We start from the raw sequence: 12,960 nt of genomic DNA on the forward strand, positions 1-12,960 counted from the left end.
CTCAGTGGCAAGGGAACAATAACAGAACAGCACCACCAAGGCTGGAGACGGAGCAATACTGGAAGAGCATATGGGAGAAGGACGCAACCCATAACGGCAATGCTCAGTGGCTAGTGGATCTGAGGGCAGACCATAGCGACCTCCCTGAACAGGGTCCAGTAACCATCACAGTGGCAGATATCCAAGAAAGGGTCTCCAGTATGAAGAGTTGGACAGCACCAGGGCCCGACATGGTTCACGCCTACTGGCTGAAGAAGCTGACTGCACTCCACGAGCGTCTGGCAGCACAAATGAACCAGCTGCTAGTTAACGAGAGACACCCGGAATGGCTAACCGAAGGTCGGACGGTCCTGATCCCCAAGGACCCCAAGAAGGGACCGGTCCCATCCAACTACCGACCAATAACCTGCCTCAGTACTACATGGAAGCTCCTGTCAGGCATCATATCGGCTAAGATGAACAGGCACATGGCTCAATACATGAGCGGGGCACAGAAAGGGATTGGCAAGAATACCAGAGGCGCAAAACACCAGCTACTGGTAGACAGAACAGTCAGCCGAGACTGCAAGACCAGGCTGACCAACCTGTGCACTGCCTGGATTGATTACAAGAAGGCCTATGACTCAATGCCCCACAGCTGGATACTGGAATGCCTAGAATTGTACAAGATCAACAGGACCCTAAGAGCCTTCATCAGGAACTCAATGGGAATGTGGCACACAACACTAGAGGCCAACTCCAAGCCCATAGCACAAGTCACCATCAAGTGCGGGATCTACCAAGGAGATGCTCTGTCCCCACTGCTGTTCTGCATAGGCCTGAACCCCCTCAGTGAGATCATTAACAAGACTGGCTACGGATACCGACTACGGAACGGAGCGGTTGTCAGCCACCTCCTGTACATGGATGACATCAAGCTGTATGCCAAGAGTGAACGAGACATCGATTCACTGATACACACTACCAGGCTATACAGCAATGACATTGGAATGTCATTCGGGCTGGAGAAGTGTAGTCGGATGGTAACAAAGAGAGGGAAGGTAGTCAGAACTGAGGGGATTGAACTACCAGAAGGCAACATTGCAGACATAGAGGACAGTTACAAGTACCTGGGGATCCCACAGGCGAATGGGAACCATGAAGAGGCCGCTAGGAAAGCTGCAACCACCAAGTACCTGCAGAGGGTCAGGCAAGTCCTGAGGAGTCAGCTGAACGGTAAGAACAAGATCCGGGCAATCAACACCTACGCCCTGCCCGTGATCAGGTACCCTGCTGGGGTAATAGGCTGGCCAAAGGAGGAGATAGAAGCCACTGACATCAAGACAAGAAAGCTCCTTACCATGCATGGAGGGTTTCACCCCAAGTCCAGCACCCTGAGGTTGTACGCTAAGCGGAAGGAAGGGGGCCGGGGACTGGTGAGTGTCAGCACCACAGTCCAGGATGAGACAAGAAACATCCACGAATACATCACGAAGATGGCCCCAACTGACAGTGTGCTCAGTGAATACCTCAGGCAGCAGAAACCCAAGAAAGAGGAGGAAGGCGAGGAACCATCATGGAAGGACAGGCCCCTGCACGGTATGTACCACCGGCAGATAGAGGAGGTGGCTGATATCCAGAAATCCTACCAGTGGCTGGACAAAGCTGGACTGAAAGACAGCACAGAGGCACTAATCATGGCAGCACAAGAACAAGCTCTGAGTACAAGATCCATAGAGGCTGGGGTCTATCACACCAGGCAAGACCCCAGGTGCAGGCTGTGTAAAGATGCCCCAGAGACAATCCAGCACATAACAGCAGGGTGCAAGATGCTAGCAGGCAAGGCATACATGGAACGCCATAACCAAGTGGCCGGCATAGTGTACAGGAACATCTGTGCCGAGTATAACCTGGAAGTCCCAAGGTCAAAATGGGAGACGCCCCCAAGGGTGATGGAGAATGACCGAGCTAAGATCCTGTGGGACTTCCAGATACAGACGGACAAAATGGTGGTGGCTAACCAACCGGACATAGTGGTGGTAGACAAACAGAAGAAGACGGGCGTAGTGATCGATGTAGCGGTTCCGAATGACAGCAACATCAGGAAGAAGGAACACGAGAAGCTGGAGAAATACCAAGGGCTCAGAGAAGAGCTCGAGAGGATGTGGAGGGTGAAGGTAACTGTGGTCCCCGTGGTAATCGGAGCACTAGGTGCGGTGACTCCCAAGCTAGGCGAGTGGCTCCAGCAGATCCCGGGAACAACATCGGAGATCTCTGTCCAGAAGAGCGCAGTCCTGGGAACAGCTAAGATACTGCGCAGGACCCTCAAGCTCCCAGGCCTCTGGTAGAGGACCCGAGCTTGAAGGATAAACCGCCCGCAGGGGCGTGCTGGGTGTTATGTATATATATATATATATATATATGTATATGTATATATATGTATATATATATATATGTATATATATATGTATATATATATATATATATATATATGTATATATATATATGTATATATATATATATATGTGTATATGTATGTATATATATATATATATGTGTATATATATATATTTATTTTTTCAACCACAGAGTTTGTAGCTTTCAGTAATTCTCAGAATTATTTTAAGAAAACCATTTTCACCATCCTGACACTAACGACGGCAATAAATGAGGAAATGATAAAATTCCTGAGGAGAAGAATCACAACAACAACACTGTGGTGAACCAAATGCTAATGCTGAAGCTTCAGAGAGTGCAGCCGTGTCCATCTTTGATATCCAGTCTGTGGCCATGGCTGCTGAGCTGTACTCACCACGATACCTGAGTGTTAGAGTGGAGACACGTACCAGCAGAGCAAGCTGGAGGGAGAACAAACAGCATTTAGAGACGTGCAGGTTTCATTTCCTGAGATGATGTGAGGATGTGAGGAAGTCTTACCACAGTTGTCCCTGATGTAGGTGATCAGCTGACAGTCCTGAGTCAAAAGGAAAGACCTGTGATTACATCCTGTACTAATGTTTCCTTAATGTGGGTGAGGTGGGTTTAAGGTGGACTTACAGTCATGGCTTTGCCTCCAGGAGAACCTCGGGGCCCCTGTGAACAGTGTGATATCTGAGTAACATGACAGAAGAACCTTTCTCACATTTGATGACATCACACCAACAAAGACACATTTTGCCTCATTCACCCTTTGGTGTAAAGTCTTTCTATCGAACACTCGCACTCCGATGGAAGCATCAGAGAGCAGCTTGGGGTTAGGATCGTGCACACGGACATTTGGATCAAATCACCAACCTTTGGTTAGCAGGTGACCTGAGCTACAGCGTGAACCTCAGAGATCTTTTTTTTTTTAAATTTGCTTATCAAGAGATAATACAAACTTATATACACTGTATGCATCTTACATGACATATTTTCTCAAACATTTCTTTCCCAAACATTTTAACTTTTCTTGTTAAACAAAAGACAAATTAAAATACAAAAAACAAGAACAGAAAACTGAGAAAAAAGAAAAAAAATGAAGAAAAAAAGTGAGTAAATTAGAAAAGATATGAAATAAATAAATAAAATAAAGTAAAATCAAAATCAAAAAACAAAAATTTAAATTAAACAATAAATAAATAAAAATAAAAAAATAGAAAGGGGGAGGGGGGGGGGGGTGCTTAAATCCTATGCCTACCTTAAAAAAGAGTAAATTTCAAATTCTTCAGTCTAGTCTCAGGGTGGGTAAATTGCATTGTTCTAAATACTAAGGAAAAGATTTGAGATATTCCACAAAGGGTGTCCACTTGTGGATAAATTTTGCAGAACTACCTTTCACTGTGAGCTCCGAGATCTTTAAAAACCACACAAAGGATTTTCCAGTAATTTTAAATAAGACAGCGAGAAAACGGAGCTCTGTAAAGGACAGTAATACCTCTGGACCTGTTTAAATTAACCGTTAGAGTTAAGTTTGGGTGAAAATGCATTTTCCTTCATCGTTGTAAGAGAGGACTAAATAGAGCTGGAGGAAAACAAAAGTCTTCTTATAAACTAATCCACATCCAGAGATCATTCTGACTCCAGGCGCTCAGTTTGTGCAGCGTGATGTTAAGTCAGCCTAAAACCCGAGCAGCTTTCTAAAGCTTTTCCACACTCACCCTGTGTCCCGGATATCCTGGTTCTCCGGGAACTCCCGACTCTCCCGGCAAACCAGCGTTACCCTACGTGACGGGATCACAAACAAACATCACTGATGGACTCAAAGACCGAGCTTGACTCAGTTATCTGAGCAGTGGACTCTCACCCCTCGGCCACGGTTCCCTTTGGGCCCTGGATATCCTTTGGGTCCCTGCAGCCCCTCCTCGCCCTGCAGAGAAAGAAACACGGCTCATGATGTAACGTGTCTCTGACAAATCCAAACACAAGCCCTCAAGTCAACGGCCCCGAGTGCTTCCTGACCTCATCCCAAGAATAAATAAGAGCGTTCTTATCTCAGGCATCCAAAAGCTTCTGGACAAACACCAGCGAGTAAAACTGAAAATGTACTTATTTATAAAAGCGGCCGGTCTCTCATAAATCCTTTAAAAGGATCCAGTCGACTTTACCACAAAGCTGTGAGAGCTCAGTGATGCTCTGCTGTCTACCTTTTGTGTATGAATGTGTGCAGCAGGCAGCACAGCGAGGTGTTTATGAGCCACCAGTGTAGGCAGGCTTGTATTAGTTTTACAGGAGTCCTGGGCTGCAACCACGCAGCACCAGCAGAGGCTCCAGCAGGCAGTCCGGCCTCCCACGTTAACACATCCAACAGCAGAAATACAGTGGCTTGCAAAAGTTTTCGGCCCCCTTGAACTTTTCCACATTTTGTCACATTACAGCCACAAACTAGAGATGGCACGATACCACTTTTTTATGTCCGATACCGATATCATAAATTTGGATATCTGCCGATACCGATATGAATCTGATATAGTGTGTTTTTTTTAATCAATAAAACTGTTTTTTTAATATCTTGCTGCATTTTGTATAAATGGTAAATGTAAATGGCCTGTATTTGTATAGCACTTGACACATCCAGTCATCCACCCATTCACACACTGGTGATGGCAGCTACATTGTAGCCACAGCTGCCCTGGGGCGCACTGACAGAGGCGAGGCTGCCGGACACTGGCGCCACCGGGCCCTCTGACCACCACCAGTAGGCAACGGGTGAAGTGTCTTGCCCAAGGACACAACGACCGAGACACAACTGTCCGAGCCGGGGCTCGAACCTGCAACCTTCCGATTACAAGGCGAACTCCCAACTCTTGAGCCACGATCGCCCACGTTCATACTCAAGTTTAAATAAACAACAACACTAAAGCTATTCTGTTATACCTGTATGTAAAAAATACACTGCACCCAAAATATTTCATAGTTCAGCAACACTGATCAATCTAATAAACTTAAACCTGCTCCATCCTCCCTATTCTGGTATTTTAAAGAGTACTTTGCAGAAATATTAAGCAACCTAACTAATAGGGTTGCAAACTCCCAGCAAAAAAAAAAAATAGGGAACCACCCCCCACCCTCCACCTCATGATGCTTAATCGATGTAATCAACTTTAATTTGATGCAGTGTGAAAAAAAAATGCACAGAAATCAATTATTTTTCAAGAATAATTAAATAGATTCAACATCTTTCTTCAACAGAGTTGCAGACTGCACAGATGGTACCTTCCCAAAGGAAAAAGTACTATAGCTTACTAGGGTATATAGACTTAACAGTTACTATATACAGTAATGGACTTCTATACATTTTACATCAGATTAAAACTTTGGGTGTAAGATTCAGATAATTATTTATTAAAAGCGAGATATTTTAAATGAGAATAAGAAAGAACAGTATGTCTTTGTGCCCCCTTTTCCCTGTTCATGCCCTATCGGCCCCCCTGGCTACACTTTGCTAGATCCGCCCCTGCACAGTTACCAGCTGTCAGCTACGTAGAAAAGGATCCTGGTGTAGAAAGTAATATTAAATACATTCTAACAACAGCTTATCAAGCTTAAACGTGCTGCTGTTGTTCAGCCGCTGGTTTCCTCTTTCTGGTGCAAAGTGGGCCAAAAACAAAGAAGAGAGACGGACTCGCGACAGAAAAGCCGATCAGCTGATCATTGATCAGTTTCATGATTGAAGTAGCAGCAGGAGAGGGAGGGAGAGAGAGGCAGTCGCTCCATATATCGGTTGTTAAGCTTAACGTGGGAACGCTTTACAAACATTCAGAGATGAACTTACACACTTGCTTTACTTCTCTCTGGGATAACTTCCTCGGAGATGAAATGCTGGTTTGGTAGCGAGGCTCCAAATACACACAGCCGCTCTATCACGTGATGCATACTGCTACGGTTATGAGCCGAGTTACGCCGTGTCGCAAGTTTTGTGAGGTGATTTTTTGATATTTAATGGATCGGATTACATTTTTTATTTCTCTCCGATATCCGATCCAGTAATTTAGGTCAGTATCGGACCGATACCGATACATAATATCGGATCGGTCCATCTCTACCACAAACATGAATCAATTTTATTGTAATTCCAGGTGAAAGACCAATACAAAGTGGTGTACACGTGAGAAGTGGAACGAAAATCATACATGATTCCAAACATTTTTTTTACAAATAAATAACTGCAAAGTGGGGTGTGCGTAATTATTCAGCCCCCTGAGTCAATACTTTGTAGAACCACCTTTTGCTGCAATTCCAGCTGCCAGTCTTTTAGGGTATGTCTCTACCAGCTTTGCACATCTACAGACTGAAATCTTTGCCCATTCTTCTTTGCAAAACAGCTCCAGCTCAGTCAGATTAGATGGACAGCGTTTGTGAACAGCAGTTTTCGGATCTTGCCACAGATTCTCGATTGGATTTAGACACCAGACAGGTCAGGGATAAAGTTATTGAGAAATTTAAAGCAGGCTTAGGCTACAAAAAGATTTCCCAAGCCTTGAACATCCCACGGAGCACTGTTCAAGCCATCATTCAGAAATGGAAGGAGTATGGCACAACTGTAAACCTACCAAGACAAGGCCGTCCACCTAAACTCACAGGCCGAACAAGGAGAGCGCTGATCAGAAATGCAGCCAAGAGGCCCATGGTGACTCTGGACGAGCTGCAGAGATCTACAGCTCAGGTGGGGGAATCTGTCCATAGGACAACTATTAGTCGTGCACTGCACAAAGTTGGCCTTTATGGAAGAGTGGCAAGAAGAAAGCCATTGTTAACAGAAAACCATAAGAAGTCCCGTTTGCAGTTTGCCACAAGCCATGTGGGGGACACAGCAAACATGTGGAAGAAGGTGCTCTGGTCAGATGAGACCAAAATGGAACTTTTTGGCCAAAATGCAAAACGCTATGTGTGGCGGAAAACTAACACTGCACATCACTCTGAACACACCATCCCCACTGTCAAATATGGTGGTGGCAGCATCATGCTCTGGGGGTGCTTCTCTTCAGCAGGGACAGGGAAGCTGGTCAGAGTTGATGGGAAGATGGATGGAGCCAAATACAGGGCAATCTTGGAAGAAAACCTCTTGGAGTCTGCAAAAGACTTGAGACTGGGGCGGAGGTTCACCTTCCAGCAGGACAACGACCCTAAACATAAAACCAGGGCAACAATGGAATGGTTTAAAACAAAACATATCCATGTGTTAGAATGGCCCAGTCAAAGTCCAGATCTGAATCCAATCCAGAATCTGTGGCAAGATCTGAAAACTGCTGTTCACAAACGCTGTCCATCTAATCTGACTGAGCTGGAGCTGTTCTGCAAAGAAGAATGGGCAAGGATTTCAGTCTGTAGATGTGCAAAGCTGGTAGAGACATACCCTAAAAGACTGGCAGCTGTAACTGCAGCAAAAGGTGGTTCTACAAAGTATTGACTCAGGGGGCTGAATAATTACGCACACCCCACTTTGCAGTTATTTATTTGTAACAAATGTTTGGAATCATGTATGATTTTCGTTCCACTTCTCACGTGTACACCACTTTGTATTGGTCTTTCACCTGGAATTCCAATAACATTGATTCATGTTTGTGGCTGTAATGTGACAAAATGTGGGAAAGTTCAAGGGGGCCGAATACTTTTGCAAGCCACTGTAAATGTTTATTTGACTGCAAACATTAAAGTTTCTTGGCTACTAACAGAAACAGTCCTAATTGGACCGTTGTGGAAACATTTTTGCTGCACAGGTAGGCGTGGCTTACACCAGCCCGTGCAACGACTTGATCCACTGAAGAGCTCCTGAACAGTGTTTCTGTGTTTCTGCCCAGTTTCAGTGCAGCTTTGATACGTTTGCTGTGTAACCTCTGAACTCGCTGACCTCACAGGTCCACTCTGATTCGTCCACGCCACAAACACCTGCTGACGTCCAGAAGCAGCACGAGCGAGCAGCACCTGCTGTTTGCATCAGTTTGAATGATGTGGGAAAGCAAACAGGCCGATTTCACAGCATCACTCTCAGAGCGAACAGCAGAATCACACATCAGTTTTACACCTGCAGGTGTTTCCAGGTGCTCAGGTTAGATATGAATCACAGCAAACACGCAGATTATTTTGTATTCGCAGCATTTTCGTGGACGGCTCTGTGAGCTCCTGAGCTCGGTGGACTTAAAAACTCTCATGTTGGACTTCTGTTAGCCTGAAACGTTCCAGCAGCCCGCTCCGATGTTTGGATCCTAACTTGTTTCTGATCCGTTCCCAGCAGGCCGCCTTCATTTCCTGTCTGTGTGTTTACTGTGATTTAATGTGAATGCCAGGATGGATTCAATCTGATCTGCTGTCCGTGGAAAACAGTGAACTCACCCGAAGACCGGGATAACCAGGGAAACCGGGATCACCCTGCAAGAGACGGCAAGAAATCCTCATAACTGTGAACATTGTTATGAATGTGAAGCAGAGTGCTCTTACTTCATTCAGACAAGCAGAAGGAGATGGATGTTTAGACTGCTGTGACTTCAGCAGAGTCAGGAGGATAAAGTACACAATTGTTTATTATGAAGGGTCACCTTTGCACCTCGAGGTCCTGCGGGTCCGTAACCATCCCGGCCGTCCTGACCCTGAAACGCAGACAGTCAGAGCCACTGACATCTAATCAAAGTGTTTATCTGAACAGAGCAGGCTCTCGGCTTCTTACCGGCATTCCTCGGGGTCCGTCCGGTCCCAGTGCGCCCTTATCACCAGGATCTCCTGGTTGGCCCTTTAACAACAACAACAGTTAGTCTGTCATGGTGACTGAAGATAACCTCCCCCTTCATATCAACTGGATTAACCCTCCACTGGCTCTATATGTGTGGGTTCAGACTGATAACCAGGCCAGCTAGCATAGACCGATAACTGGTTAAAAGGCTAAACTGGAGGCTTCACAATTAAAGCGGATGACATCGTGGTGGCCACGCCCCCTTTTTTCCCCATGTACCCTGTATGGATGTACGTGTATGACCAACTTCCTGCCTTCAGGCCCTGCTGGGTGGAAACTGTGCAGGATGTAATCTCTTCATCTGACCTCTTAGAGTATTCATCAGCTAATCTCATAAATGTGATATCAGTTTTTGATCTTATCTGATGTGATGCGGGGACGTTTGCTTTATCAGATGTTAAATGATGAGGCGCTGATGTCACACACCTTCTGTCCGTTACCACCGATCCGTCCAGGTAATCCCGGGTCTCCAGCAGGACCTGGTTCACCCTGGAGGAAGAACCAGCAGAGTCAGAGTCACACACAGTTCCCTTTTATCTGATTATCCCTGAATGCATCGTGGACAGTAATGTTTGAAAACAGCTCAGAGCCCGTCGGTCTGAGGGCCTCACTTAAATCTCCGCTCATCATCAACTTTAACGGTGCTTACCCAAACAGGTGAAGAGTAAAGAAGGACACTGCTGAGCGCTGCCAAGTGATAAATCTGAGCTGTCGTCTGGACTTTTATTGGTCCTAAATCTCTGCTCAGCAGCTCCTCAGTAATTTTTTATGTGATTGTCTCTGAGCTCCAAAGAGGAAAAGATTTTCTAACAGCAGCTCAGGACTGAGCACATCTGGTAAAAGAGTTAAAGCTTAGACTGTGACACACGATGTATTTGAATGAGGGAGAGTGGAGCAGACGTAGCTCTGGGCCGTGGACGACCTCCACCTGGAACAACTGTCTGTCAGTGTTTTCGTTGGCTTCATGCAGCTCTGCCACACGCTGAAGATAAAAAGCTGAGAGACGAGGTGACGGAAGCAAACACAGCTGACTCCAGACTAAACTCGGATCGCTTTGATTTTGTTTAAAGTTCCCTCTGAGGGGGACGCTGAACGGTCACAGCTTAAAGACTCGTGGAGCTGTGGGGACAGTTCACCCCAAAACTCAAATGTACACGTCTGTGCCTCCGGCCTGCGTCCAGCTTTACGGATGAAGGCTTCAATAAATAACAGACCGCACAGCTAAAGCATATAGTTAGGGCTGGACCAGGTGACCCTGAATCCTCCCTTAGTTATGCTGCAATAGGTGTAGGCTGCCGGGGATTCCCATGATGCACTGAGTATTTCTTCTTCACTCACTATGTGTTAACAGACCTCTCTGCATCGAATCATATCTGTTATTAATCTCTGTCTCTCTTCCACAGCATGTCTTTATCCTGTCTTCCTTCTCTTACTCCAACCAATCACAGCAGATGGCCCCGCCCCTCCCTGAGCCTGGTTCTGTCGGAGGTTTCTTCCTGTTAAAAGGGAGTTTTTCCTTCCCACTGTCGCCAAAGTGCTTGCTCATAGGGGGTCATATGATTGTTGGGTTTTTCTCTGTATGTATCATTGTAGGGTCGACCTTACAATATAAAGCACCTTGAAGCGACTGTTGTTGTGATTTGGTGCTGTATAAATAACCTTTCATTGAATTGAACTGACCCTTGAATTGAACAGCTCTCACCTTCAACTGCTCAAAGTACCAAAAAATACATTAGAAATCTCAGCAGCAGTGTCTCTTTGCAGGATCTGGTTACACACATCAAAAATGTATTTCACTCTTTATTATATTTTTTATGTTCTGTTACATTATTGTGCATTTTCCTGGCATTTATATTGTTCCCTCTTACTGACCACTCACGGCTCTTTAAACTGCTCATCAAAAACTAAGTGAATGAATACATCAATGAGTAAGCAGGCTCTAAGCTGTAAGCGCTTTTGGTTGGTGGATGTATACGCTGAAAGAAAATAGTTCCTATGTAAAGCTGGGTCGTGATCTTTGAGAACGAGTGTCACTTATTACTTTTGGCACAACAACAACAAGTTCCCCTCTCTCCTCCTCTGCAGCTCTGCAGCTGACATCTCCGACACCGGATGAGAAGCACTGCAGGCCAGACGAAGAACAGCTGCAGGACGAAATGAACCGTCCCGTTATTCATTAATAACCAATCATGCTGCAATGGAGAGTGACGACTCTGGGGCGCAAGCAGCACTCAAGAGCATTCATTCTTGTTGGCGATGGATTTTATGTCCTCGTTTAGCTCGTTGGAAAGAAATCCTTTGGTTTAAACAACCTCCATGCAGAGCTGCACGCAGAGCCGCATGCAGAGCGCTGTGCATGGAGGTCAAACAACTTGTACCAAATACAACGAGCATTTAACGAGATGACTTTTTTAAGATGTGCAGGTTCTAAAGTTATGACATGACAGCAGCTTCAGGGAAGATGGGCCCAGACTGCAGAGGTCCAGATGTTGGCAGCTGCAGCAGCGACCGTCACACTCGGGATTTATGAAACGCAGCGATGAAGGTGACATATATGACGACCACAAAATGAGCCCGCAGCGAAATGAGCCTTAACGAGGATGAAGAAATGAAAACCTCAGTGTCTCCAGAGACTCACAAACCAGGCCGTAGTTTTGGAAATCGACCGTTTCTGTGTCGCATCTCGTGATTCTGCAGCTTTCATAAGTGTGTTTATGTAATAAAGGGCAGATTCAGGTTAAAGTCGTCATGATGAGCAGACTCCACGGTTCAGGGTTTGGGCCTTCAGCTACACAGATAGGATCTTTGGGAGAAGCTGAACACACATCAGGGGCCACTGTTATCAGGTGCAAACTGCTGAAACGAGACGTTTCTACCACAAAGCCGACGTGAGGGAAATCTAAACTTCCAGATTGAAAAGCAGAGCCAGCTGATCCCATCAGGCTGATCTGCAACTTTACCAAATGTGATGCAGCAAAGAACATCAAATGTTTCATCGGCGTTTGCAGCAGCCCTGGGTGGCCTCCTCATTCTGGCCCTTTGGGGGAAAAACTCACAAAAACTCCTGAAGATGTTTTGCAGTCCGCATCGACCCCGAGGAGGAAAGACTGAAGCTCCAGCAGCAGCGGGGAGCTGAGCTTCATGAATGAACACCTGAACCCTAACCATGAAACCATCCACCAATCAGTCTGCAAATCGATTTAAAGCTGCTCCTCTTCTTCTTTCGCTGTGGGTCTGCTCCTGCGGTGACTCGAGGAGACTGCTGGAGCAAGACAATGAAAATCAGCTTTTTCAATAAATGATCAGCTGACCTGAGGTCCAGGAAGGCCGGGGATTCCTCTCGGGCCAGGCTGACCTCTGACCCCTCTGGGACCCTGCAGAGACAAAGGCTAGCGTGTTAGCAGCAGCATGTGGACATTAAATCTGACTCTTCCTGCCCTGAAGGCTCACCTGTGGACCAGAAGCACCTGGGCTGCCTTCTAGTCCCAGATCTCCAGGTGGTCCAGCTGCACCCTGCAGAGAACACACACACACACACACACACACACACACACACACACACACACGCGTTTTCATATCTTAGTGAGGACATCTCAGTCACATCTTTCCCCAGCTGTGTACCCTGACAATGACCCAACTGTAACCCTGACACTAAAACCACCTAACCAGCCTAAAAATGTCTTCAAACTCGTGAGGACGGACATTTGGTCCCCACAGGTAGAGTGGGATGCCAATTTTCTGTCCTCACAAAGATGCCTAAACCTACACACACACAC

At 46.0% G+C, this 12,960-nt stretch overlaps 1 protein-coding gene across 4 annotated transcripts in view; it reads right to left on the reverse strand.

Moving 5' to 3' along the window:
• col6a4a (collagen, type VI, alpha 4a) overlaps positions 1 to 12,960 on the reverse strand; it is a 75,345-nt gene that overhangs the window by 12,462 nt on the left and 49,923 nt on the right. For all 4 annotated transcript variants that reach the window (XM_019364405.2, XM_019364404.1, XM_019364407.1 and 1 more), the window contains 11 exons: positions 12,635 to 12,697; positions 12,496 to 12,558; positions 9,611 to 9,673; positions 9,122 to 9,184; positions 8,994 to 9,044; positions 8,791 to 8,826; positions 4,265 to 4,327; positions 4,119 to 4,181; positions 3,037 to 3,072; positions 2,917 to 2,953; positions 2,826 to 2,837 (listed from right to left, as the gene is read on the reverse strand). In XM_019364405.2, coding sequence (XP_019219950.1) covers positions 2,826 to 2,837; positions 2,917 to 2,953; positions 3,037 to 3,072; positions 4,119 to 4,181; positions 4,265 to 4,327; positions 8,791 to 8,826; positions 8,994 to 9,044; positions 9,122 to 9,184; positions 9,611 to 9,673; positions 12,496 to 12,558; positions 12,635 to 12,697 — 550 coding nt within the window. The remainder of the gene's footprint in view (positions 1 to 2,825; positions 2,838 to 2,916; positions 2,954 to 3,036; positions 3,073 to 4,118; positions 4,182 to 4,264; positions 4,328 to 8,790; positions 8,827 to 8,993; positions 9,045 to 9,121; positions 9,185 to 9,610; positions 9,674 to 12,495; positions 12,559 to 12,634; positions 12,698 to 12,960) is intronic.

This window comes from Oreochromis niloticus, linkage group LG11 (genome assembly GCF_001858045.2).
Source record: "Oreochromis niloticus isolate F11D_XX linkage group LG11, O_niloticus_UMD_NMBU, whole genome shotgun sequence".
In the NCBI taxonomy this organism is placed as follows: domain Eukaryota; kingdom Metazoa; phylum Chordata; class Actinopteri; order Cichliformes; family Cichlidae; genus Oreochromis; species Oreochromis niloticus.